Consider the following 25579-nt stretch of genomic DNA (forward strand, 5'->3'; position numbering starts at 1 on the left):
GCTGGGGGAGGCAGGGGAAGCCCTTGAAAGGTTGGTGTGGATTATATGCCCTTCGAATTTTGGGGGAAATATTAACGCAGCTCATCCTGGTGGCCTTGGTGATTCCAGAGCAGTCTGACCTCCACCCACTTTCCCCTACCCTTCTTCTCATGCCCCGTTGCGGTCACCTCTCCTCTCTGTGTGATTGTTTCTTCCCACATTCCCTGCTCAGCATTGCTCCTTTGCTCCTCCCGCCTTCTCTGTCCTGTCTTCCTGAATTCCTCCCTCCTTTCTGATCCTAGACGGAGAGCGCAGGGGGAGGGGAGAGCGGAGAGAGAGGGGAGGAAAAGGGACAGATGGAGCGAGTGAGGGGGTGGTAAGGCAGGAGAGAAAGAAGGAGAACGTAGGGTCTCAGAGAGAGGAGGCTTAGAGGAGAGCCAGAGGGAGGAAGGGGCTGCAAAGGAGAGAACTCGACACCATGGCCGCTGGGGCTCAGAGCCCTTGCTCTGAGAGCTTTACCCGTGACAACTTGACGCTGTGTGTCCACTTACTTAGTAAGTGAAGGCGAGGAGCCCTGCAGGGGAAGTAGGACACCGGGCCTGGTGAGCCCTGCCCTGGGCTCCCAGGGTCTTTAGGGCTGTGGATGGGCTGGTCCAGGAGCTCTCCGTGCTGCTGGCCTGCTGGGGAGGCTTCCTAGGCCAACCAAAGGGCAGGTTCTTTTGAGAGTGGCGTTTTATTAATGTCATGTGAGGACCATCTTTTCATGAACAAGACTCACGGGATGGGGCGGGGAGGGTGTCCCCAGCCTCAAATCAGGGACCCCTAACGTGCAGTCCACCTGGACTCGGAGCTCCTGGCGCCGCCGAAAGGCCCTGCCATGGCGCCGACAGGCCTCAGGGACGGGACTTCTGACCTTGGTTTGTCGTCGTTTGGCATCTTCCCTGGAGGAGGCTCCATGGGGTTTGGTGATGCATTTGGGAATCCTTGTTCATGATGTCGTATGTCAGTGGTCGTCAAACCGCGGCTCGCCAGCCACAGGCGGGTCTTTGGCCCACTGAGTGTTCTGACGCCACTTCTTCAAAATAGACTCGCCCAGGCCCAAAACCGACTTCTGTGCATGGGCCACGAAGTTTCAAGCGCACTGTACGTTTGTGCCCGTACGTGGTGTTTTGTGGAAGAGCCACACTCAAGGGGCCAAAGAGCCGCATGTGGCTCGAGAGCCGCGGCTTGCCGACCACTGGCTTATGTCAAATGGGTGACTGAGAGGTCACAGAAAGAGCTCCCCGATGCCCAATGCCATCGTTCCGTGGCTCTGCTCGCTCTCGGGCTGTGGGATCTGGGCGGAGAGAGCGTCTCTGGGGGGACAGTCCTGATGGCCTCTGATGGTGAGATTCGCGGGAACCACACCTAGACACCTCTATTTCAGTAAATGGTACCGTTGAGAAGCCAGGCCACACAGGAAGCTCCTTTACGTGAGCACTTCCTTCAAATGAAAGGTGTGCGGGTGGAAAGATGGGGCGGAGGCTAAACTTTCGGTGCATCAGCTTTTCTGAGGCCTTTTGCCTCACCCCCTCTCTCCACGGGGAGTGGAGCGGGTTCTCCGTGCTCAAAGCCCCATCGTTTCCCCTTCTCACCTCCTCCTCTGGGTCCGGGGTTCTCAGGGTGTGGAGGCCTCAGAATGCCCCGGGGAGCTCACTGAGGCTCCGTGTGCGGCCCCAGTGGCGGAGCTTGTGCATTCACGTTCCGGTGTGTTGTTGGGTGATGCTGACGTTGCTGTTCCGCGGACCACACTTTGAGAACTGCTGGTCTACACTTCCCTTCTCCAGGGCAGGAGTCACCTGGCTCCTTATCACCTCACCTCTGAGCCTCTGTAAGTGTGACTGTGAGCGGTGCTGACCTCAGAGGGAGGTCAACAGAAAACATGCAAACACGTGTAAGTGTGATGTGCCCAGCACATTGTAAGCACCCCGTATACGTCGGCCCCTGCTAGCCTTAGGACCCTCGTTGGTTTAATCTGTGCCCTCCAGTGCTTAGCTGGGCTTGGCACATAGTAGGTCCTTAAGAAACACTCATGGTAGGAGTGACTAAAGGGCTGTGGGCCCCCCGAAGTGCCCCTGCTTTGAAACCCAGAGCAGTGAGCACAAACTCGGTGGATATAGAAAGCCGGTGAAGAAGGCGGAGGCTAGGACAGCTCTCTGTTGGGCTCAGCAGTTGGGCCCCTGCAGACCTGAGAGCAGTTTCACTGGAGAGGAGGGCTGGGAAGATAACCTGTTCCATCAGCCAAGGCCTTCATGTTACTCCCCCCCCACCAGCCCCCATTTAATCCTCACAACCACCTTATGAGGCAGGTATGCGACCCATTTTCCAGATGAGGAAACTGAGGCTTAGAGACATTCAAAGTTTACAGAGCTGGTACAAAGTAGGGGCGATTTTCTAGTGGGTTTTGGAACTCGGACGCAACCTGGCTGCCATGGAGCCAAAGGTTGAGGTGTTTTGGACAGCTGTGCTGAGGCCTCCTGCAGGGGGGACTCAGGGGTTCTGGTGTGAGTGTTTGGGCTTCTCCCACTGGGGTCATCTGAAGCTACACCCTCAACTCCTGAACCTCAGTCTGCAAAGATGTGCCATTGGCCCATTGGAGACAAATGGCACCCTGAGGGTGACAGCAACCTCAAGTATCAGCTCTCTCCTGGCCAGTTTTGTCATCTTAGTGTCCACATATATACCTGTGCACAAACATGCACACACATCCAGACCCATGCATGTATCCATGCACATGCACACACACTATACATATATGATCAGGTATAGCTATGCCTTTTACAGTCGATATACCCGCATTTTCCTGTGTGTGTGAGTGATATTAGCAGGAGATGAATGAGGGGAGGGGATGTTTCCACTTCTGCCGGTGCCGTGGCTGCGTGTTTGTGTTTGGTTTGCCTACTTTGTCCAGAAGAGGGAAGGCAGCCCGAGAGTGTCTGAGAACTTGAACTTTTCCCTGCACAGACTGGTTGGAGGTCAAAGAGGCTTCTCAGCCTCTTGCAAGGTGAATGGGGGAGAGAGGCTTCAGGTCTGCGTGGGCTGCTATGAAAATGGTGCTCAGAACAGGATTTTCATCTTAGACTCAGATGACGTTTCAATGTTGGGCCAAATCTATGCAGACATCTGTAAGCATAAGGTGACTGATGGGTTTTCAGAAAGGTCAGCCGTCTTGTTGAGCAAACCATTGTCAGATAAGCACCCAACAGCCACACAGAAAGCAGCCTCGCCTGCCATGATAATTTCTGCGCCATTGGCTGCAGGACCAGGCCAGGTTCCCCGTGTCCTAGGGGGAGGGAGGTGACTGACCTGGATTGTGCCCGGTCCTGAGCTGGTACTGGGGACATACGATTTGCAACTTTCCCACATGGAGGCTTTGGCCAGAGATGGGATGGTTGGAATCCAAATGCTGTCACAGAACCCAAATATCCAGGCCGACCCACCGATGTGGAAATGGTAACCAGAGCGGTTCCCATGGAAACAGACTGCCTGTTCTTTTGCTTGTGTTGCCTTGGCATCTGATGTGCGGCCCGCCTCCCCCTCGGGTCAAGGCTGCAATTTAATTAAACACTTTGGTGCTGGTTCTCCTTTCCCCCCAGTAACACTCCTCAAAACAACTCGCTGGCTTCCCCAGCACAGCGGGGCTGCTGGGAAATGCTCGGCAGCTCACCCCCACGCTGTCTGCAGCAGCCTCCTGTGGCTGTGCGAATTTCAGTTCCTCATTTCCTGTACTTCTCCCCCTCTTCGTCCCCTCCACCCCCAACTCCGCCGGGTGGCTGCAGCTTCTGGGGGAAGAGTCTATCATGTCCGAGGCCTGACACCCAGGCAGCTTTCACAGCGTTTGTACTTAATCCTCATGACCCATTACCGAGGGCGGAATAAAACCACCCTGCTCTGCCAGCATCCCAAATGCCCACCGGCAGATGAATGGTGAACAGACTATGCCATATCCATGTAATGGAATATTATTCAGCCATGGCGGGAATGCAGGACTGACCACGCCACAGAGTGGATGAACTTTGGAAACAAGCTGAGTGAAAGAGGTCAGACACAAAAGACCACATGGTGCATGACTCCATCTGTGAGAAATGTCCAGAACAGGCCAATCCAGAGACGGGGGCAGATTGGTGTTGCTCAGGGAGGGGAAGGGAGAGTGTGGAGTGACTGCTTCTGGGGGTGGTTTTTTTTTTTTTAGGGTGATGCAGATGTTCTAGAGTAGACAATGCTGATGACCACACAATACTGTGGCTGTACTAAATGCCACTGAATCTTATGCTTTAAAATAGTTAAAATGGTGAATTTTATGTTATGGACTTTTACTTCAATAAAGAAAAAAAGTGAGAGGGACAAGAAAAAACAACCCACCTCGTTTTAGAGAGGAGGCAGCTGTGGCTCAGATGTCAGGGGACTAAGCCAGGGTCTTGGGGGTAAGACACAGAGGCCTCCCTCCTGTGGGAATCTGCTGGACTCCTTTGCTTCCCATGGCCGGTTGGTCACCACATCCTGTGGATTTGGCCTGTGAAGTGTCCCTGAGACCATCCTTTCTTCTCTGTCCCCATGGCCTTGTCATCCACTGACACCCCCCCAACCCCCATGGTCAGGTCCCACGATGGGTGCCCCCTGGACTTGTGTGGCCAGTGGGCAGACACACCTGAGTTATCCCGGTCCTTGGCTTCAAGTCCAGCTTTGTCATTATTAGTATGTGACTTTGGGTGAGCCACATGACTTGGAGCCTCATCCATCAAACAGTGATTGGATGCTGATGAAGGTGATGACAGTACCCCCTCCCTGCCCCCCACCCATCACCCGCTATACAGCATCGTACGAAGACCAAATGAAATAGTAAATCAAATGTGCTTTATAAATAACGATGCCGTGCCAGTGTGAATGGTCGTCAAGATGGATGTTTCCTTTAAGAAATTAGCGTTGTGGCCTGGACTGTAGAGCCCGCGGCAGGAGGCTGGACTGCTGAGAACTGTTTCCCAGCGTCCCTGGGACAGATGGGTCCCTCTTAGACAGTAGAGTTGTCTGACAATGCTGGGCTTTGAGGCAGGAACCAGGCAATGAACTTGATCAGTTCCATACTGTGTCTCCATGACTCTCAGGGGGCTAATGGTATCAGTATCTCACTATAAACCTATACATTGTGTGGGATTCAGCATGGAGGCACCCAGAAAGATTATAGGAAGAAAGGCACCTTGATTTTAAGAAGAATAAATTAAACACCTCAAATGCGTCAGCATTACCTCGGCTCCAGTTAGAAAGGCAGACGCCAGGGCCCCACCTAGATCTGCTGAATCAGAATCTGCTTTAGCGAGACCCCCACGACTCAAATGCACACGAGAAGCACAGCTCTGCACTGTCAGTGGGTCCCCGAGAGATCCTAAAGCTAACAACTAAGAGCCATGAAGAGAGAGCATCAGTGCTGAGCAGAGCAGCTCATTAATAACCCAAACCAGTAGCATCCCACGCGCCGCCCTTGGCCAGTTAGGGACTGTAATGAGTTCTCACTGGTCAGCATAGTTACAATATGAACTCTGTTGGGATTAAGCAGAACAAGGATATGTGATTTCTCAATGAAAAGCACCGAATTTCAGTGGGAAACACAAAGGACCCGATTAAGTGAGGACACAAACTGTATCTAGAAATTCATTCCCAGCTAGGGGTGGTTCTGCCTCCCAGGGGACTTTGGGCCATGTTTGGACCTGTTCTTGGTGTCATAATGGGCTGGGGGAGGAGTGGTACTGGCATCTAGCGGGTGGAGGCCAGGGTGCTGCTCAGCGTCCTACAGTGCCCAGGGTGCCCATCACAGAGTGATCCGCCCCGAGTGCCAGGAGTGCTGAGGTGGAGCCAACCTAGTCTATCCTAGTGGGGCATATACACACACGTACACACATGCACACATGTGTGCACACACCACACGGGACTCTTAAAAACTCAAGAATGCTTTGGTGATGCAGAGAGTGGTGGTTGGGGAACTTAGCAGGGTGGACTGGAAGCGATTCTGAGCTGACGGCAATGAGAAAAGTGTGGTAACGAAATGAAATGGAAACATAGATCCATGGAACAAAGTAGCCCCGAGAGTCGTTTTGTAGAAATGAATATATAAGCTGCAACACGCAGAACACCCCTAATAGAAGGATATTAATAATTCTTTTCTTTCTGGAGAATGGTAAGAATTCTTAATGGCCCAACTCTCCAGCCATAAGCTAGACATGCCCAGAGGGCCCAGAGCTGTATCCCAGGCCAGCCCTCCCCCCACCCCGGCCCGGGTCCCGTTGCCATGTGGCTCCCCCATTCCTAGTCAAAGGCTGGGGATGAAAAGGGTTGAGGAACTTCTCCCTGAGTGGGATCCAGAGCATGAGCTTTGACATGAGGGATGGGAGGGTTGCAGGTATAGCAGCCAGAGAGGCTGGGTTCCCAGCCAGCGTGGCTTCCAGTGATCTCTGCGGCCTTGGGAGTGTCAGATGACCCCGCTGAGCCTCCATTTCCCATCCGTGGAATGGGCATCAAAGCCTGGGTGCTGTTTTCAGGATCACGTGACAGAATGCTGGCCAAGGTCAGTGTTGGGCCCCCGTCGCACTAATCGGGGTGCACCTGTGACGTGCAGCCCCTCCTCGGAGATGTGTTTTTGGGGTGTTTTAACCAAGCCCTTTGCCCTCTCATTGCCGTTGGCCACAGATGACATCCGATTGTTTGCCTTCGTGCGCTTCACCACCGGGGACGCCATGAGCAAGAGGTCCAAGTTCGCCCTCATCACGTGGATCGGCGAGAACGTCAGCGGGCTACAGCGAGCCAAGACCGGCACAGACAAGACCCTGGTGAAGGAGGTTGTGCAGGTAATTGGCCTCATGCTCCTTCTAGCTCTGGGTGCCGCACCCAAGCAGGGACAGAGAGGGCCCTTTGGCTCCTGGGGCTGGGACTTAGCTGGGACTTCAGCATGCAGTGCTTTGTCTCGAACGACGGGGGAAAGGCTGCCATTGCTTCCGGAGTGCGGGCGAGGGGGCAGGTAACTGTGCTTGAGACCCATCACCCACCAGCAGCATGGCAGCTGGCCGCTCACCTTGGAGGTTGGGGCAGATGGCTCGGAGAGAGGGGACTAGAGGGATGGCTGGAGTGGTGGCCACTACCCGTTTAGATCATGACTGAGCCTGGTTGACTTCCAGTGGTGGCCATGAGGACCCGAGGTGAAAAGTCACATGTGCCCTCTCTGAACAGCGCCTGGCACACCGTAGGTACTCCGTAACACTTTTTGAATGAATAAACGTCATTATGAGGGCCAGCGGGAGCTTTATGAAAATTTTGGTGGCTATGGAATGACAGAGGTTCTATCAGCAACGGCACAGATGCCTAGACTGGGTAGCTGGGCACTGGCCCAGGCTGACTTATTCCCAAGTCCCTACCTGGCTGAAAGGGAGGAGGGATAGGCGGGCCCTTGGTTTTGTCTCTGGGCTTCTGAACTGTTCTCCTGGTAGAGCTCTCTATTGTAAAGTTTTTTTCCATTCTGGACATAATGAAAATGGACAGTATTGGAAACTCCCCAGGTTGGGGCTAGGGCGTGGCGTCATGCTGAGAAAAGAAACTCTGAATTCCAGAAAGAAAGACTAAGGAAAGGGAGCTGACTTAGCAAAGGGTTCTTTTTTTTTTTTTTTTTAATCATTGATTTTTTTACAGAGGGATAAAGAATTAGAAACATCAATGAAAGAGAAACATTGATCAGCTGCCTCCTGCACACTCCCTCCCCACTGGGGATGTGCCTGCAACCAAGGTACATGTCCTTGACCAGAATCAAATCTAGGACCCTCTGTCTGCGGGCTGACGCTCTATCCACCGAGCCAAACCACCCACGTCAGGGTTCTCCATTTTGCAAAAGGATTTCTCGAAACCCATGGTAGGGAGGTGTGGTAGCTAACCGGCAGGGGTTTCTTTTTCAGATGATGAGAAGATTCTAAAATTGACTGTGGTGATGGTTGTACATCTGTGAATATATCCAAAGCCATTGAATTGTAAAACAGAACAAAACACACACACACACACACACACACACACACACACATAGGCTGTATGCCGCATGGTATCCTGGGTTGGCTCCTGGTACAGAAAAACTGGGGAAACGGGGATGAAGTCTGAAGCTGAGTTACAGCAATATTCCAGTTCTGGCTTCTTAGTGGTGGCGAGCATACAGTAACACAAGATGTTAATAATTGCGAAGTTGGGGTGCAGGGTAGATGAGAACTCTTGGTACAGTCTTTTGCAACTCTTCTGTAAATAGAAAATTGTCCCAAAATAAAGCTTTTATTTAAAAAATAGTAAGAAAGACAAAAATTCCTGTCATTCCATTACCTCGGCCTATTTTTCCATCTTCCCTACCAGCTGTGTAGGCGAGCTCCCCCACCTCTGTGCATTGATGCAGCCATAGCCTGCTAATCACGCTCTAGTTGGTTTCTTTTTTTTCTTTTCTTTTTTTTTTACTTAACATAATAGCATAAATTATGCGCTGCAGAGCCTCTGTGATGGTGGCTGGCCTCCCGTTTCACAAGTGCTCTGTGATGCACTAAGTGTTCCCCTTTTGTTGGCCTCTTGAGTTATTTCCCATTTTTATTTTTATAAGGAATGTTTCAACCAACATTTAAAAAATATATATTTTATTGATTTTTTTTTTTTTTTTTAAATAGAGAGGAAGGGAGAGTGAATGGAGAGCTAGAAACATCGATGAGAGAGAAACATCGATCAGCTGCCTACTGAACACCTCTCACTGGGCCTATGCCCACAACCAATGTACGTGCCCTTGACCAGAATCAAACCTGGGACCTTTCAGTCCGCAGGCTGGTGCTCTATCCATTGAGCCAAACCGGTTTCTGCTCAACCAACATTTTAGTACAGCTTCCTTCTCTCTCCCAATGAAGTGTTTCCTTGGAATACATTTTCAAGAGGTGGGGTTCCAGAATTAATAGGCATGGTTGTCAGGGGTTGTCAGACTACCTTCTGAAAGGGACATAGTAAGTGCTCAATAAGTGGTTTTAATGGTTAACCATCTTTCGGGGCAGAGAGTCTTCTTTATGGCAGCAGAATGAAAAATGCAATAGAATGCATGTTCCATGGCCAAGGTCTCCTGCTGAACTCTGCCATCTACTCTTAGCTCTCTTTGTCGGCCAGCCCAGTGGCCAGGAGGAAAGGGAACAAGCAGGGAGAGAATATTTGCCAGGGTATGTCCAGGAGGGCAGTGCTTTGAATCTTGCAGATTGCCTTGATAAAATACAATTACACAAAATGGATCATTTTAGCCATTTTGAAGCAAATGACCCAATGGCATTAAGTACATTTGCAGCATTGTGCAATCATCACCATTGTCTAGCTCCACAACTTTTTATCACCCCCAAAGCAAATCCTGTCCCCGCCAGCCTTTGACCAAGTTCCTTTTAATCTAGAACTCTCCTCAGTTTGGTTAAGTGGGCCAGTGAATGAGGGTGATTTGGGGAAATACAATTTTTTTGGGTGGGAACCTTCAGTTGGGAGTATTGGTTCTAATTATTTTGTTGGCAAACTCACTTCCATTGCAGCAAAAAGGGAAAGCCTGGCTCTGGCCTGGGCAGTGCAGGGGCTGCTGGTGTTAGGTGTGGCTGCAGCCAGGGCTGAGGCAGTATTTTCCTTCTCCCTTTTCTCTGGGTTGGCCTCAGGTGGCCTCTGTACAGCAGGAGAAATGGTCCAGGCATGACGGTTCTGCTGGGTCTCGATCCCAGGGGAAGAGAGAGTCCTGGTTCCCTAGTGTCAATCATTTCCTATGACCTTGATTGGCCCACTTTAGGTCACATGCACATCCTGTGGGGCAGGGAGGTGGGGCTTCGTGATTGGCAGCTCTGGCCTGATTCCAGTTAAAAGGATGCTGGCATGTAGATGAGAAGCACAGCTGTCTGCTCCAGTGGGGAAGCTGGGATGCATTTTGAACTGCAGGTGCAATATAATATTTTGACCATTACCTTTTGCATTTAAAAGGGTTTAATACCTGAAGCTATTACAAGACCTCACATTTATACTACGGTTGCAAATATAGCCATTTAAGTTACAGAGGGTTTTGCTGGCATAACAATTTTGACGGTTACTATAAAATCATGCTGATGCTGGCAGGTGTGTATGTTTTCCCTTTGTTTAATGGGGACTTGGACCAGATGTCCTCTGAGGGGCCTTCCAGATGAGCTGTTCTGGATCACATGTTTTGGGAACTGGATCACTTTCCCAGCTGCCTTTTGCCATGATTTCCACATGAAGAATAAGTTGATTGGTCTTTATTGTAGCTGTAGGCCGCATCCTTATGCTCTGTGTGAAATGGACAGAATGTAAATTGATGTAGATAAGTTGATATCTTTAGACTATATTCAGAGCCAGGCTTATAGACTGAGCCATGTCAGTGGCTGGGGGGAAACAGGACAAAATTAGAAGCTGCTAGGCCAGTCGGGCTGGGTGATGGGGAACAGAGTCCTGGGAATGTGGTGAACAGACGCACACATGGCTGCTTCTGTCACTGTCATCCACACAGAAGGGCCAGGCGGGTGCACCTCTGCGGGATTACAGGGACGGCACCGTCACCGCGGTTCCAGACCTGCCTGTGCCGGGCCCGGCCGTCTTGATTGGGAGCCAGCCAGGAGGCCCTGCAGGATGGCTTTATTCACATGATCTTTTACTTGGTTTTTTAACATTGTATGAATGTCCATGGAGCCAAGTAGCCAGAGGGCATGTGTCAGCTGTCGGTGTTGGGAAAAGAGAGGAGCAGAGTATTTCCCCTAAGAAGCAACGAAGGCAGGAGGATGGGCACTGCAGTGACGGTGTGCAGTGACCAGCTCACTGTCTTCTGATGGCATCCACACCCCAGGAGCTGGGTCAGCTTACATTCTGCACCTCAGCCCCCACCTCTCCCCGGGCCAGATGTACCCAGCACCCCTCCGGCAGGGTCCCTTTTGTGTGGCACTGTGGTATAATATTACTATCTATGGTTGTATTGTGTCCTTATGATGCGCCTGACACTTTTAAGGACTTTACACATATTAAATCATTTCTTTTTTTTTTTCAAATTTAATAAATCTTTATTGCTCAGAATATTACAGTTGTTTCTCCTTTTCCCTCCCATAGCTCCCTTCCACCCGGTTCCCACCCCACCCTCTGCTCTTACCCCCCCCCCCCGCCCCCCCACTTGTCCTCATCCATATGTATACGATTTTAATCCAGTGTCTTCCTGGGAGAGGGATAGAGCGTTAGAAACATCCATAAGAGAGAATCATCAATCAGTTGCCAAGGTACATGCCCTTGACCTGAATTGAACCCGGGACCCTTCAGTCCACAGACCGATGCTCTATCCACCGAGCCAAACCAGTTTTGGCTCGTGCCATATATTTAAATCACAAACCACCTGATAGCAAATATCGAGCTCCTCAGATGCCAGGTGTCGTGTGTGGAGGGCCAGGCGTATTCATGATGACCCACATGCTGTTGCTACCCCCAATGTTCAGATGAGGAAATGAAGGCTTGGAGGGACGAGTCCTGAGGCTCAGGGGGGTGTTGAGTCAGAAGCCCGCTAGAGGGAATCGGCGCCCTCTTTAACGTGGGATGTGGGCACTCGCAGCCCTGTAGCCAGCTCTCTGCTCCAGAGTCCTTTTAACCAAGCTCTCTGAACGTTTGGGATGATGGCATCTAACTCAAGAATTGTAAAAACTAAACAGGGTACTGCATATAATAAGTGTCTGCTGTGTATACAGTGCTCAGTGTGGGTACTATTAACTTATTTATTCAATTTTCGATGAAGGTGAAAACAGTCTGGTATTTACCGGCAGTGAACATCTGTGAGTATAAGTTCTATCTAAAAAAAAAATTTTTTTTTAATCTGTTGAATGATTTCTTTGGGAAAACTTCCCCACAGTGAGTACTAAGAAACAAGAAATACTATGTATAGTTTTTGACCAGGCAGAACTCGAAGGCTTAACCCTGGATTTAGTCTTGCTGGTCAGCTGGTGAATAGCAGGGGCTCGGTGGAGCTCCGGGTTAAGAAGGATTCTGAGGTTCAGTCTAATCCCAGAGGGAAAAGTGCAGGATTGATTTGTGACGTCTGCCACAGATACGGAGGAGAGTTGAGTGTGTTCTTCATTTTCTTGCCATCCCTGATCGAGATGGAGCCATAGTCAGAATCAGGCCCGTAGTGGAGTCAAGGCTTCCGTAGATGTCAGGGGTCAGGAAGGCAGGGGTCAGATTCCAAGTCCCCCAAATGCTAAAGATGTGGGTGGCCCTGCAGGGGTGAGCATTCGAGGCTTATGGACGGCTGCCCTTACTAGCTGTGGGCCCAAACCTATCCACAGCATCCTGTCCTCTCTCTGCATCCGCCTGCTATCCTGTGTCCATCAGAAACGCGGCGTATGCCTCTTCTTGTCCCTTGTTCTCTCCTTGTAGTTGGGCCTCATCATTCCTGAACTATGATGGCGACACGGATGCCTTTGTTACTGAGTCTGTCAAACACGAGACCACTCCGTCTTGATGTTTGTTTTTCGCTTTTCTGTGATGACTCATGCCTTTTGTAAGAACCTGTGTGTTCTTTTTGAGTAAATTACACCTTGCTGGAAGGGTTTCTGAAACCTTGGTCTCTGAAGCACTTTTGAAAGGTGGTAGGAGGGAAGTGTAGGAGGCCCAGGAGGGGCTGGCAGCTGGGTGCCCAGCAGGCTTGGTGCTGTGCACTTTCATCCGGCTCAGCCGTGTTCCCGCTGCCGGAGACCGCCTGCTGCTCTCCCGCACGCCAAGGTCATTGTTTATAATTAATCTTTGCCCACTTGGGGAAGAGATACATTATTGTGGCCAGCGTGTGTCTTGCCACCACCACCACCCCCCCACTCCCCACTCCATCGATCACAAGTGGGAGAGTCTATCTCCCTGCATTACTTTGCAAGCATTTGGGATAGGCCTGTAGCTAGCACACAGCTTTCTTTTTGAAAGTCAAACTCTGATTCCAAAGCTGACTTTTCTGTGCCAGTTTCCTCCAGTTGCTCCTTGGATTCTGGTGTGCAAATGGGAACTTTGTCCTATGTAATCTTAGGTGCAAATCCATGATGACTGGTGGGAAAAGGCCACCTGCTATCCAGCCCTCTTCTTTCACGGAGATGGAAACCAGGGCCCAGAGCCATTGGCTGCTTCCTTCCGGGCCTTTTAGAGCCCCCTGGTTCTCTCCTTCTGCTCTCAGATACCCACTAAATACCAGAATGTTGACCTCCCTGGGCTTGAAAGAGTATCTGATGTGTAATAGGTCTTCAGTAAGCACAAGTTTTTTTGTTTTGTTTTGTTTTAATATATTTTATTGATTTTTTTACAGAGAGGAAGGGAGAAGGATAGAGAGTTAGAAACATCGATGAGAGAGATACATCAACCAGCTGTGTCCTGTACACCCCCCATCGGGGATGTGCCCACAACAAATGTACATGCCATTGACCAGAATCGAACCTGGGACCCTTCAGTCCTCAGACCGACGCTCTATCCACTGAGCCAAACCAGTTTCGGTAGTAAGCACGTGTTTGCTGGAAGGATAACTTGCAGAAGCTCACACTGCTTTTGGATACAGTGAAGGCCATGTTTCCTACCTGGCCCTGCTTTGTAAAGTGTGTATGCTGAAATCAGTCTTTCCTGCCCAAGACTCCCCATTCATTTTTCTTCCCAGACCTTCCCCCACATGCTCTGCATAGGTTGGCCATCCACGGTAATCCTAAGGTTCTAGGTAGAAGACCTGACAGTTCACTCCAGCAGTCCAGCTCTCCGTCCTTCATGCTTCACCCTGGCCCCAGCTTTGGGGTGTGCAGCTGGCTTTGCCATCTTCTCTCTGCTCGGGCAAGGAGATGGCAGAGTCATGGTCCTGGTTATTCTGAGGGTTCCCAGTCTTCCCGTCATTAAACAATAAATGGTGGGGCTGGGGGAATCAGTGTGGGGTGAGAGAGGAGGAACCAGCCACGCCCTGTGCCTTTATTTGAGTGTTTCAGAAAACTCAGAAATACTCCCCTACTGGTAAGTATCTTGAGAATGAAGGTGAACCTAGGATCATTTAAAATATCACCTCATCATCCTTGAATACTTACTCTGCACCAGGCACACCCATGGAGTGTCCACGCCCTTTGCACGCTCATCAGATCTTCACAGCAGCCCTAGGACGTGGGGCTTCTATTGTCCCCATTTGCAGATGAGGAGACTAAGGCTCAGGACAGTCAGTTGGGCTGCTGGACATGCACACAGACACCTCTCCCTATTTGTATTTGGCCCAAATATTCTCCCAGCATGCTTTAGGACTGAAACTGGGTTTAACTTCGGGCAGCTGGGAGCCATTTAAAAAATGAAATGAGCTGAAACCGGTTTGGCTCAATGGATAGAGCGTCAGTCTGCGAACTGAAGGGTTCCAGGTTCGATTCCGGTCAAGGGCACGTACAATTGGTTGCGGGCACATCCCCAGTACGGGGTGTGCAGGAGGCAGCTGGTCGATGTTTCTCTCTCATCGATGTTTCTAGCTCTCTATCCCTTTCCCTTCTTCTCTGTAAAAAAATCAATAAAATACATTAAAAAAAAAAATGAGATGAGCGCTGGCCAGGTTTTTCAGTGGCTTGAGCTTTGGCCTGCAGACTGAAGGGTCGAGGGTTCAATTCTGGTCAAGGGCACATACTTAATTTCAGACTAGATCCCCACCCCCAGTCGGGGTGCGGTTGGGAGACAACCAATTGATGTGTTTCTCTCACATTGATGTTTCTATCTCTGTCTCTCCTCCTCCCTTTCATTCTCTCTTATAAAAATCAATGAAAAAATATCCTCAAGTGAGAATTAACAACAACAATTAAAGAGATGATTTAAAACAAAGGATAGGAAAATATTGATGCCCATTTTGAACCAGCTTTGCAAACAGATTCTTGATTATGTATAGATCTCGGTGCCTATCCTCAGTCCTTCTCTCCAGCTGCCTTCCTCAGAAGCAGACTGACTATCTGTCTCAGGTCGAGGGACAAAAACATGTCCTGAACTGTGCTGGTGTGCATTTCCAAACCATCCTGGAGTCACATTGAGCTGGAGGGGGATTCTTCCTTTGACAAGCCCTGCTCTGGCAGAAAAGGGAGAGACCCCCCCTGCAAGCCCTTAGCCAGGGGCAGCATTCCTGGACACGACAAAGATCTTTCTAGAACCACAGGTGACAGTGTCCCCAGACAGGCACACTTTGCTTACAGTGTCTGGCATTGGGTTTAGGCAGCTTTGCCCATGAGGGCAGGACAACTTGGAGCAGCCAGGAGGTGGGTTGCAGAGGACAGAGGACATGGGAGAGACCAAGGCCAGGACCTGAGTCCCCGCCCGCCTGGAGGCTGTGTGTGCCGTGGGGAGGACTGGTGCACCTCTGAGTCCCCATTGCTTCTCTATCAAATGAGGGGGTGCATGCCAGGGGTTCAGAGGCTCTTTCGGCCCCATCCCCTCCCCTTTCTTTTTGTGAAACAAGGTGTAACTTACATAAGGAAAACGCACAAATCTCAGGTGGACAGATGGCTATGTTTTTGAATTTTCAAGTTTTGAATTTTCGTACATACCGGCGAAACACCACCCAGGAACATTCCAGCCCCCGGGAGGTTCCCCTCCCCCACTCAGGCAGCTCCAGTGCTTTAGGGTTAATGTTCTTTCACACTCTTCTGTTCTGTCGAGACCGGCAGTGTCACCAGCCACCTGTGGCTGCTGAGCACTTGAGAGCTGGCTTGTGGCCATGGGCCGCACGTGCCCAGTACCACGGCCTGTGAGCCAGCGTGGAGGCAAGGATGCAGCCCACCTGGTGACTGCCTCGCACGTGAGCACATGCTAACACAGCAGCATTGTGAATACACAGGGGTAGACAGAATGCCAGTGCAACTAATGCCATCGATTTCTCTCTTGCTTTCCTCCAAGGGGCTCCTGGAAATTGGAATTCCCTCTGTGTTAGTGTTGTCCCAGGACCTGACAGTCCCCTTCCTGGTAGGGAACTGCCACTGGAGCACTGCCTCCGCATCTGCCCCTGTAGCCATTTGGTGGCACCGGGAGAGCCGGGGACAGTGTCAGAGTGTGAGGTGTGAGGTGGGGGGGTGGTGGCCGTGCTTTGTGCAGACATGTCCTTGTGGTTCAGTCCTTGCAGGCTCCTTCTGGTCTCGGCCTTGCCTCAGGTCAGGGTCTGGCTGCCCACAGCGTCCGCTGTGCTCCTTTAACAGCCCACAATGAAGCCTGGGCTGCCGGTGTCTCCCTGGCCAAGTCCGAGTGCGAGTTCTGCTGGAATTGGAGCCCGGAGAGGGTCTTTCGAGTTGGGTTTAGGTCGACTCAGACCTTTCAGGGACTTTTTACAGAGTCCACACCCCGAAGGGAAGAATCGTCTCCCCTTTGAAGTCTCTGGGAGGTGCGGGAGCATCTGTGTATATTGGGGGGAGGCCCGTGAGACCTCCTGGGACCCCCTCCTGCCTGCCCATCGGTGCTGATCCCCACAGTGGGGGTGCATGCGGCTACTTTCCTATGTACTTTTGTTTGATAAAATAAGTTTTTGCTCATCTTTTGATTTTAAACACGTCTCTGATAGGTAGCACAGGGTTTGGGGTTGCTTCTTTTGTGGCTTGAGACAAGCCTTTTTTACTAGGCAGTTTTGTCCATTTACATTTATTGTTATGTTTTTAGTAGATTCTGTTATCCTGTGTTGTTCCTTATTTTTGGCCATAATTTGATTTCCCACGCTCTTGTGGCTTTAGGCTGTGCTGTGTTCTCCATAGGTTTCTTAGCCCTTGTCAAACACACTTCTTTTCAACCTGAATCTTCTAATGGCTAACAGACACAACCAGGAGTGTTCGCGTTGCTTTAGATTGCCATATATAGCTATCACCAAGCAGCCAGACTTTGAACTTCCTCCTACAGGCACCTTCAGCTGCTGGCTTCCTTCTCCTGGGTCTGCCCCCCGCCCCTCCCCCACGCCACTGGGGCTTAGGGTTGAGAAACACATTCATTCTCAGTTCCCCTTTCTGGCTCCTTCGTCCAGCTCCTGTGTTCACTCCTACGGATGACATATGCAGACCCTGAGCAGCACAGCAGGGAATAGAAAGGATATTTAGTCATCCTGGGAGAGTTACACAATCTTTCTTTCCAGGCCCGATTTGCTGGTCTTATCATAAGGGAGAAAATGTGTGAGGCAGTGCCTGACACACACTAGTTGCTTGATAAATATTAACCTCCCCCTCCTCCCTCCCTGTTCATATTCTCAGTGGGTTGACATGGCAAACAGTTTGTGTTTATACTGTAAAACTTGACCTTGAGTGCTATCCTGGTTTAGTCATTCTTCTTGGAGGCATGGTGACTTATTTTACACTCGTGGTTTGTTTTTTTTTTAATTAAAGTGAAATTAACCACTTTAAAATACATAATTCAGTGGCATTTAGTACATTCATAGTGTCGTGCAACCACCACCTCTATCTAGTCCCAAAACATCTTCATCATCGCCCCAAAACCTCAGACCCATTAGCAGTCACTCCCTATTCCCCCTCCAGCCCCTGGCAGCCACTCATCCACTTTTTGTCTCTGGATTTGCCTTTTATGGACATTTTATATAAATGGAATTTTACAATATGTGGTCTTTCATGTCTGGCTTCTTTCATTTAGCCTATGCTTTTGAAGTTCATTTATGTTGTAGGATGAACCAGTACTTCGTTCCTTTCTTTGGCTGAGTAATAGTATTCTGTGGTGTGGATAGGTAATGTTTTGCTTATCCATTCATCTGTTGATGGACATTTGAATTGTTTCCACTTTCTGGCTGTTTTGAATAATGCTGCTAGGAATATTCATGTCTAACTGTTTGTGCGGACACATGCTTTCATTTTTCTTGGGTTGATCTCCAGGAGTGGAATTGTTGGGTCATATTAAAGGGTTTTAAGAATTAAGTTTGCTGCCCTAGCCAGTTTGGCTCAGTGGATAGAGCATTGGCCTGCGGACTGAAGGGTCCCAGGTTCAATTCCGATCCAGGGCATATGCCCTGGTGCGGGCCCTGTCCCCAATAGGGGGTATGGGGGGAGGAGCCGATCAATGATTCTCATTGATGTTTCTCTCTCTCTCTCTCTCTCTCTCTCTCTCTCTCTCTCTCTTTCCCTCTCCCTTCCTCTCTGAAATAAATAAAATTATATATTTTAAATTTTTTTAAAAAAGAATTAAGTGTGCCAACGTTTGGCACCATCTGGTACACATAGGTGCATAATAAATGGTGGCCATTGTTTACGTTATTTCCTTGTGGAGTTTTATTTTATTTTATGTGGTTGACTTTCTGACCCTCAGACTTGTTATTTATATTTACTAATAGGTAAAATTTTCTGTCTCTGTCACTATTCTGAGATTGTTTTGTTTATTGAAGTCTATGACCCACATATTAAAATAACTATTGATTCCTCTGCTCAGAGTTATCTGACAAGCCAGGTCACCTGCTTTGCTCGTTCATGCCACTAGTATTTACAGTGTACCTCACGTGTGCCAGGCTGGTGGGCTTTTGTGGTTGAAACTTGTGCACCCTGAGAGGGCAGAGTTTCCTGCATGTAGCTTATCACTGTAGCCCATCACATCGCATGGTATTCATTAAATGGATGCAGGCAAGCCTCCTGCCCTCAAGTAACATACTTTGTGTATGCAGTGCCTGGGCTGACCACGCAGACCTGGGACTAGATGCCCTGCACCATTATGCCAGGGATGCTTATACCAGCTCATGAGAGCCAATCATATGTCTCTTCCCAGCTCCATGTACAGTGATGTCATTTGGTAGCTTGAAATCAACCACTGTGGGAATATTTACACCGTGGAAATGGGCAAAAGCTACAAATCAGTGCCCTGCTTGCACTTCGCCCCCACCCCCACCCCTTCGGTGTTAAACATTTACCAACACAACAGCCTGTCTTTCCAACCTCAACTCCTATTACTCTCTCGGGCTGATCACTCAGCCCAGGAGGTCTGAGCAGTGATTTTTCACAGAGGAGGCAACTGAGGCACAGAGTGTTGAAGGAACTTGGCCAAGGTAAAGAGCCAGAAAGGGACAGAGTCGGAATCCAAACCCACATCTGATTTGGCCCATCTCCATTGTCTTGGGTCTACACAGTAACCTGACTTTACCCATTTTCTTATCTCTAGTCAAGTTTTTTTTTTTTTTTTCCTGCCAAACCATTTATTTTTATCATTTCTTAGTATTTTAGGTGCCAAGACTTGTGGTATGTTGTCTGAGCAAAGCTTAGTAGTAGATCTTGTCCCTTCTTACGGGGAACTCTTGTTTTGTTCTTGCAGAATTTCGCCAAAGAGTTTGTGATCAGTGATCGGAAGGAGCTGGAGGAAGATTTCATCAAGAGCGAGCTCAAGAAGGCCGGGGGAGCCAATTATGACGCCCAGGCGGAGTAGCCCCGCCCTCCCCCTGCCCCTTGCCAAAGCCATTTCTGCTCTCCAGGGGAGGGGACCGCGGCCTCTGCTCCCCGCCCACCAGCCCACCAGGGAGAGGAGCCGCAATGAGAGGCAACGCCCGCCACCCTGTCTGCCACCCACTCCCCTTCCCCGCTGTGTCCTGCTGTGTCCTCTCTCTCGCAAAGCTCATGGAATATCTTTCTCTTCTCTTCTTTCCTCTCGTCCCTCTCTTTCTTGTTCTGAAGAAAAAAAAAAATCATTGTGATGCCAAGACCATGCTCACCATCAGATCTGAGGCACCTCCTGTGGTGACCCCTTTCTCTCAGCCGGCCTGGCCTCCTCCTCCACCACCTCATGTTGCTTCTGGGCCAGCGCTGCCACCCGGTTCCCCTCGGCTGGCCCGCCTGCTTCCCGCCGAGCAGGCAGCTGCGCCCGAGCCACATCATCCACGCGGCCTTCATCAGCACACGCATCCACCCACGTGTCAGGCTCAGACCCCCCTCGATGTGCTCCCGGGCCCTCCCCCACCTCATTCAGGGTTGCCTAGGCTACAGAGACGGGGCTCGGTGGTGCAAAGCCCAGGCCTGACTCAGACGGAAGGAGAAGGGAGGAAATTTGCCTTAAACGTTGCCTGGCGTTAGCTTTGCCACGGGGTCTGCCCCCACCCTCCTAGTTGGAGTCTCACTGTGGCATCGGGTGGGGGCAGGGGTCTGAGCCCAGATTAGACGGGAGTCTTTCAAGGTTAACGTCCGAGGCTCTCAAAGCGACCAGGACGTCGGGGAGAGAGACCCGGGGCGCGGAACAGGAACTTCCATAGAACTGGAACGGATTCTTTACTCTCGGGAAGGTCCCCTGCGGACGGCAGGGACAGCGCGGGCCGGTCGGCCGCTCTGCCACCATTGCTGTGTGCGCAGCGGGCCCGGCCCTGGGGGACCAGAACACCTGCGGGTTTAACCCCACGTCTGCACCACACATTCAAGGGATGACGTTTTTGTTTTGTTTTGTTTTTTTTCAGAGAAAGATGAGATTGGGTTGGTTCTTCATGAGCACGTTTTATATTGTTCTTTTTCTTTTTCTCTGCTCCTTTCATTTTTGGGGGGAGGAAGTCTGTGCTGTCTTGGGGTTGTGAGGAACATCTGCACTCAAAACAGTTTACAGAAATAAATGTTGTTTTTTGTTTTTCAAAAAACCAGCTTGTCTGATGTTCTTAGAACGTTTCTTTCGGTAAAAGGAGGCCATTATCACCTTCAGATGTAATGGGCATTTATGGAACTACTGGGGGTAGGCACATTCCTATTGAAAATCTCATTTAATCTCTAGCAAACAGCTTAAGAGACTAAGTGAGTCCCCGGAGGCCACCCAGCTAGAAAGAGGCAGAGCTGGGATTTGAATGTAGGCATCTTGCTGCCCTGTACGGAGGCCCGTGAGGGAGCGGGGAGGCCCCGGGATTGAGAATGATGGGACAGCAGGATGTGGGTAATTCCCGAGTGGCCAGAAGCCTCCTTTCTTTTCGAGGAAAGCTGAGCGTCCACATGTGTCAAACACAAGGCCCGCGGGCCAAATCCGTCCCGCCAGGCTTTGCAATGTGGCCCGCACCGCGCTGTCATCACTACACTCCGCTGCGTTTCCATCACAATGACAGTTTATGACTGTTCAGTAAACCATTCGGCCCTCGATTTAGGCTGGATTTTAGATTTTGGCCCCTTCTCTGATTGAGTTCGACACCCCTAGTTTACACCCTCCTTAGCGTGGCTGTGACATCCTTTCTGAGGTTGTCCTGGAGCTTAAAAACCGGACTGCCAGCACATCAGACCTGGTGGGAACTCGGAACCCGGCCGGAGGAGTGTCAGACTCAAGACAACTGGATTTGGAGGAGCTGAGTGTGGGGTGGGGAGGGTGCGGGGAAAGGGCAAAAACCAACGTCCGAGTGAGAAGGAGTCCTGCCAGGTGCTGGTGAGGCCATGATCAGGCTGCCCTTGAGCAGCGCAGAGCTGAAGGTCGACCCATAGCCCATGCTCCTAGGACCTGCTGCTCTGTCCACAGCTGTGTGGCTTTAGGAAGGTTAGCTAACCTCTCTGGGCCTCAGTTTCCTCACCTGCAAAATCGGCAACAATATGACCTACTGGGATAGGTGGGAAGGCTTAAGGAGCAGCGTGATTCTGAGGGTGCCCATAGGGGGCTCGGTGGTACATCATGCCTGCCTGCCCTGGTTGTTCCTGAACCCAGAACAGAGGGAGCCAGACTGGGTCTCTGGCTTCCTGGCCTCCAATCAGAGAACTTGGGACAATTACAGACGAGGATGGCTGAGTTGCCTCCACCACCACCACCACTGGAAGGGAACCTCGGTTCCATGAGAGAAATGACAAAGGGACGAGGCCTAGTCTGAGGCAGCCAAGAGGATTTCCCCGAGGAAGCGACCCCTGGAGGACTGAGGAGAGGAGTGAAGCCGGCAAAGGGTGGAGGGGTGGGGGGCTATGGACATAGGTTGTGGGGGGAGGTTGCTGAGGGAAAGAGGGTGGAGCTGGGATTGTGTGTTGAGCTTGGTTTTAATGGAGAGTCCAGCTCAGGGCTTTGATGGAATCATGAGGTCTTCAGGGCCGAGAGGGACCTTGGCTTCACCATCTTTCTCTCTGGACCCTAGCACCTGCTAGGTGCCTGGTGTTTTCTGGCCTCCACCTGCTCCTATCTCTGCCCAGTCTGTCCTCCATCAGAGCCTGGTAGGGGTTAGGGATGGAGATCTGGGTAATCGGTCTCCTTGCTTAGATACACTCTGAGTTACTCAACGCATTGGTTATTCAGTAGCTGCTCTAGATCACCCAATGTTGAAGAGTGTCAAACCACCACCATGGGCTTTTGTCCTTGATTTTCTGGGGGAGGAATTCAGGAAGAGTTCGACGAGGTGGTTCTCGCTGGCCGGGGTCTTTCATTGGTTCAGATCGACTGGCTGGACGTGGCCAGCAGCTGATATCCGGTCCTCTGGGAGGCCAGCTGGGCTGGGGTCGGAGCACCCAACACAGCCTCCTTCCTCTGCACAACAGGTCAGGGTGTGGACGCCTATGTGGCTGCTGGCTTCCCACAGAGCAAGTGTCCCAGAGGTTAAGGGAGAGGCTGACGGCCTTTTCTGACCAATCCTCGGAATCCCATGGCAGCATGTCCACTGCACTCCGCTGGGGGGAGTGGCCATGAGCTCCCAAATTCCGGCAGGTGCTCCCAGCCCAGTCCGTCCCCAGAGAAAGGATAGGCTCCCAGGGCTATACCGAGAGCATATAGAGGTATTTTGTGTGCCCTCAAATTCACAGGTTGGAACCCTAACACCCAATGGGATGGCATTAGGTGGGGCTTTTGGGGAGGTGACTAGGTCATGAGGGTGGGGCCCTCCTGACTGGGATCAGTGCCCTTATTAAGAGACCCTATAAGGACACTGACCCCACCTCACTGTGAGCAGGCCCTGGGCGAGGCCTGCGTGCCCTCATGCTCAGGGCAGAGGAGATCCGCAGTGAAACAAGCCAGTAATTGCAGGGTGCTCCTGCATTCCCTGGAGGGGAGGAGGTAGCTAATCCCAGCTGATTGATCCCAAAGGAGGCATCTCTTTCTCAACTTTGCCGGCCTCCCTGTTGGGCCTTTACTCTCTAGGGGGCTCTGTGAGGCTGGAAAGGAGGGCCCAGCCCATGGTGGGGGGAGACCTCCTGCTGCCCTACCCCTGGTCAGGCTGTCTCCCAGCTGCTTCAGGGAGCCTCGGAGAGAGGTAAAGACAGGAAGCAAATGGTCACTGCAAGGAGATGACTCATCGAGGGACGGGAGGCAGCTCAGCGTGTAGGTTGGGTCAGATCGGAGGTGGCCAGCGAGGGGTCAGCCTCCGTGTCCTCCTCCGAAAAGGTCCATATCTAGTCTGGTGATGCTATAGCAAAACACCATAGACTAGGTGAGTGGTCACCAACTGGTGGTCCATGGGCCACTGGTGGTCCGTGAGGTCCAAAAGGTTGGCAACTGCTGGACTAGGTGACTCAGAAGCAGCAGAAACTTACTTCTGAGAGTCCTGGAGCTGGAAGTCTGGGATCTGGGTGTCTCATGGTCAGGAGTGGGCCCTCTCCTGAGCCACAGACTTCCTACGGTATCTGTCCTCACATGGAAGGGGCTAGGGAGCTCTGTGGGGTCTCTTTATAAGGGCACTGATCCCAGTCAGGAGGGCCCCACCCTCATGACCTAATCACCCCCCAAAAGCCCCACCTAATGCCATCCCATTGGGCGTTAGGATTCCAACCTGTGATTTGGGGACACACACCTGCAGACCACAGCCTTACCTCATGTAGGCACATGAGGACTAAATGAGACGAGCTGTGCAAACGGCCTAGCACGATGCTATCGTAACAGTGTGGTGGCTGCTCTCGGCATAGCCCTGGGAGCCCATTCTTGTTCTGGGGACGGGATGGGCTGGGAGCACCTGCCAGCCTAACACCAAGACAGTGACGGAGCAACTAGATCCTGCTCCCCCTGCTTGTCAGCACCACCACCCGTGGGCCCACCATTACAGGTCTGGGTTTGGCATTCCATCATGCTGAGAATGCAAATGCCTCAGGGATGTGTTTGCAGAGCAGGCTGACACCTGGGTGAGCCTTGGGAAGGGCTCTCAGACCCTTGGAAAGGGGAGGGGGCAGGTGTTGGTAATGGGTGCCAGCACAGGGTGCCAAGGAAGGACTCAAACCCCAACTCTGCCACTTACAGGCTGTGCGACCTCAGGTAGGACTTTCGGCCTCTCTGAGGTGTACCCAGGGTATGTCATATAACCAGGCAGGGGCTATCACCAATACCTGTGAACAGAAATACAGTCCCACACACCCAGTAAGCAGCTGAGCCAGGATTTGAACCCAGGCAGTTCTAGGTTCAAGCATTTCTTCATTGGCTCATGTTGTGAGTAGATATGGGTCATAATACCTCTGACCCCCACTCCCACACCTTACCCCATCCCACAAAAAAACAAACAAACAAAAAAAAAACCAAAACACACAAACAAACACACAAACAAACAAAAAAAAACACCTCAGGGGCAGTTCCAGCCTCAGGGACAAAGAAAGAGACAAAACGGAAGCATGTGGGCTACAAATACCAGAATGAGTCAAGGATCCTGTCACAGGGTAATCAGTGCCCTTGTAAACCTGACCATCACCGCACCCCCACCCTCGGCTCCCCATTGCTTTTTTTTTTTTTTTTTTTTTTTTTGGTTACTCCTCACAGGAGGATATATTTCCATTGATTTTTAGGGAGTGGAAGGGAGAAGGAGAGACAGAGAGAGAAGCATCGATGTGAGAGCTCCCCTGGCTTTGAGCTCTCACATTCCTCCCAGCCTGGAGGAGCCCGCCAGCGTGGGGGCCTGCAACACTCCATTTTTGTTTGAATATAAAATTTTAAAGTCATGAAACTAGGAGAAAAAGATTCTTAGAGCTTATTTTGTTTCAAGATTATGCTTTAATTCGGAGCCTTTTCTTGCTTATCAGAAAAGTTCATCCTAAATCTTAGAAGAGCATTTCGATCTCCAAACTATAGCTTCTTATCAGCCCTTTGCTACCCTCCCCCTACCCCTACCCCCTCTCCCCCCAGGAGCTTTTCATGGCACTGTGATCAAGTTTAAACTCCCCACAGGGGCCTGGGGCCCTGCATGTCTCTCCAGACAGAAATGGGTCCACTTCCCTCCTTGGACCCCTGACCTGGGCATCCTCACTCACTTTCCTGAAGGCCCCTCTCTTCCTCTAGGCCGGGAGAAACTGGTCTCTGCTCTGACCTGCTTCTTCTGGAAGGTCCCCCCACATCCCACTTAGTGGGCTGATGGTGGTTTTCAAAAGATCTGCCCCAACCCTGTGCACAGGTCCTTGTTTGGAAACAGGGCCTTGGCCCCCAGAGGTGGAGGCCATGTGAAGGCGGAGATAGAGACTGGAGTGATGTGACCACAAGCCAAGGAGCACCGGGAGCCACAGAAGCTGGAAGAGGCAGGCAGATCCCCTCAGGCTCGCTAACTGCTGAAGGGGGCTCGGCCCTGCCAACATTTCCATTTCGGATTTCCAGCCTCCAGAACATATTTGTTGATGTAAGAAATGCAGATAATTTTTATAAGAGTTTATTTGAACCAAAATGATGTGCATATGTTGGAGAGCAAGAT

At 51.0% G+C, this 25579-nt stretch overlaps 1 protein-coding gene across 1 annotated transcript in view; it reads left to right on the plus strand.

The window, feature by feature from the left end:
- The window catches only part of COTL1 (coactosin like F-actin binding protein 1), a 39129-nt gene extending 18512 nt beyond the window's left edge, over positions 1-20617 (plus strand). Inside the window, exons 3-4 of the mRNA XM_036440709.2 lie at positions 6697-6854; positions 19318-20617. Of these exons, the coding sequence (XP_036296602.1) occupies positions 6697-6854; positions 19318-19428 (269 nt within the window). The 3' untranslated portion in view covers positions 19429-20617. The remainder of the gene's footprint in view (positions 1-6696; positions 6855-19317) is intronic.
- Positions 20618-25579: the final 4962 nt, after the last annotated feature.

Source organism: Pipistrellus kuhlii, unplaced genomic scaffold (genome assembly GCF_014108245.1).
Source record: "Pipistrellus kuhlii isolate mPipKuh1 unplaced genomic scaffold, mPipKuh1.p scaffold_m20_p_17, whole genome shotgun sequence".
NCBI classification, from domain to species: Eukaryota; Metazoa; Chordata; class Mammalia; order Chiroptera; family Vespertilionidae; genus Pipistrellus; species Pipistrellus kuhlii.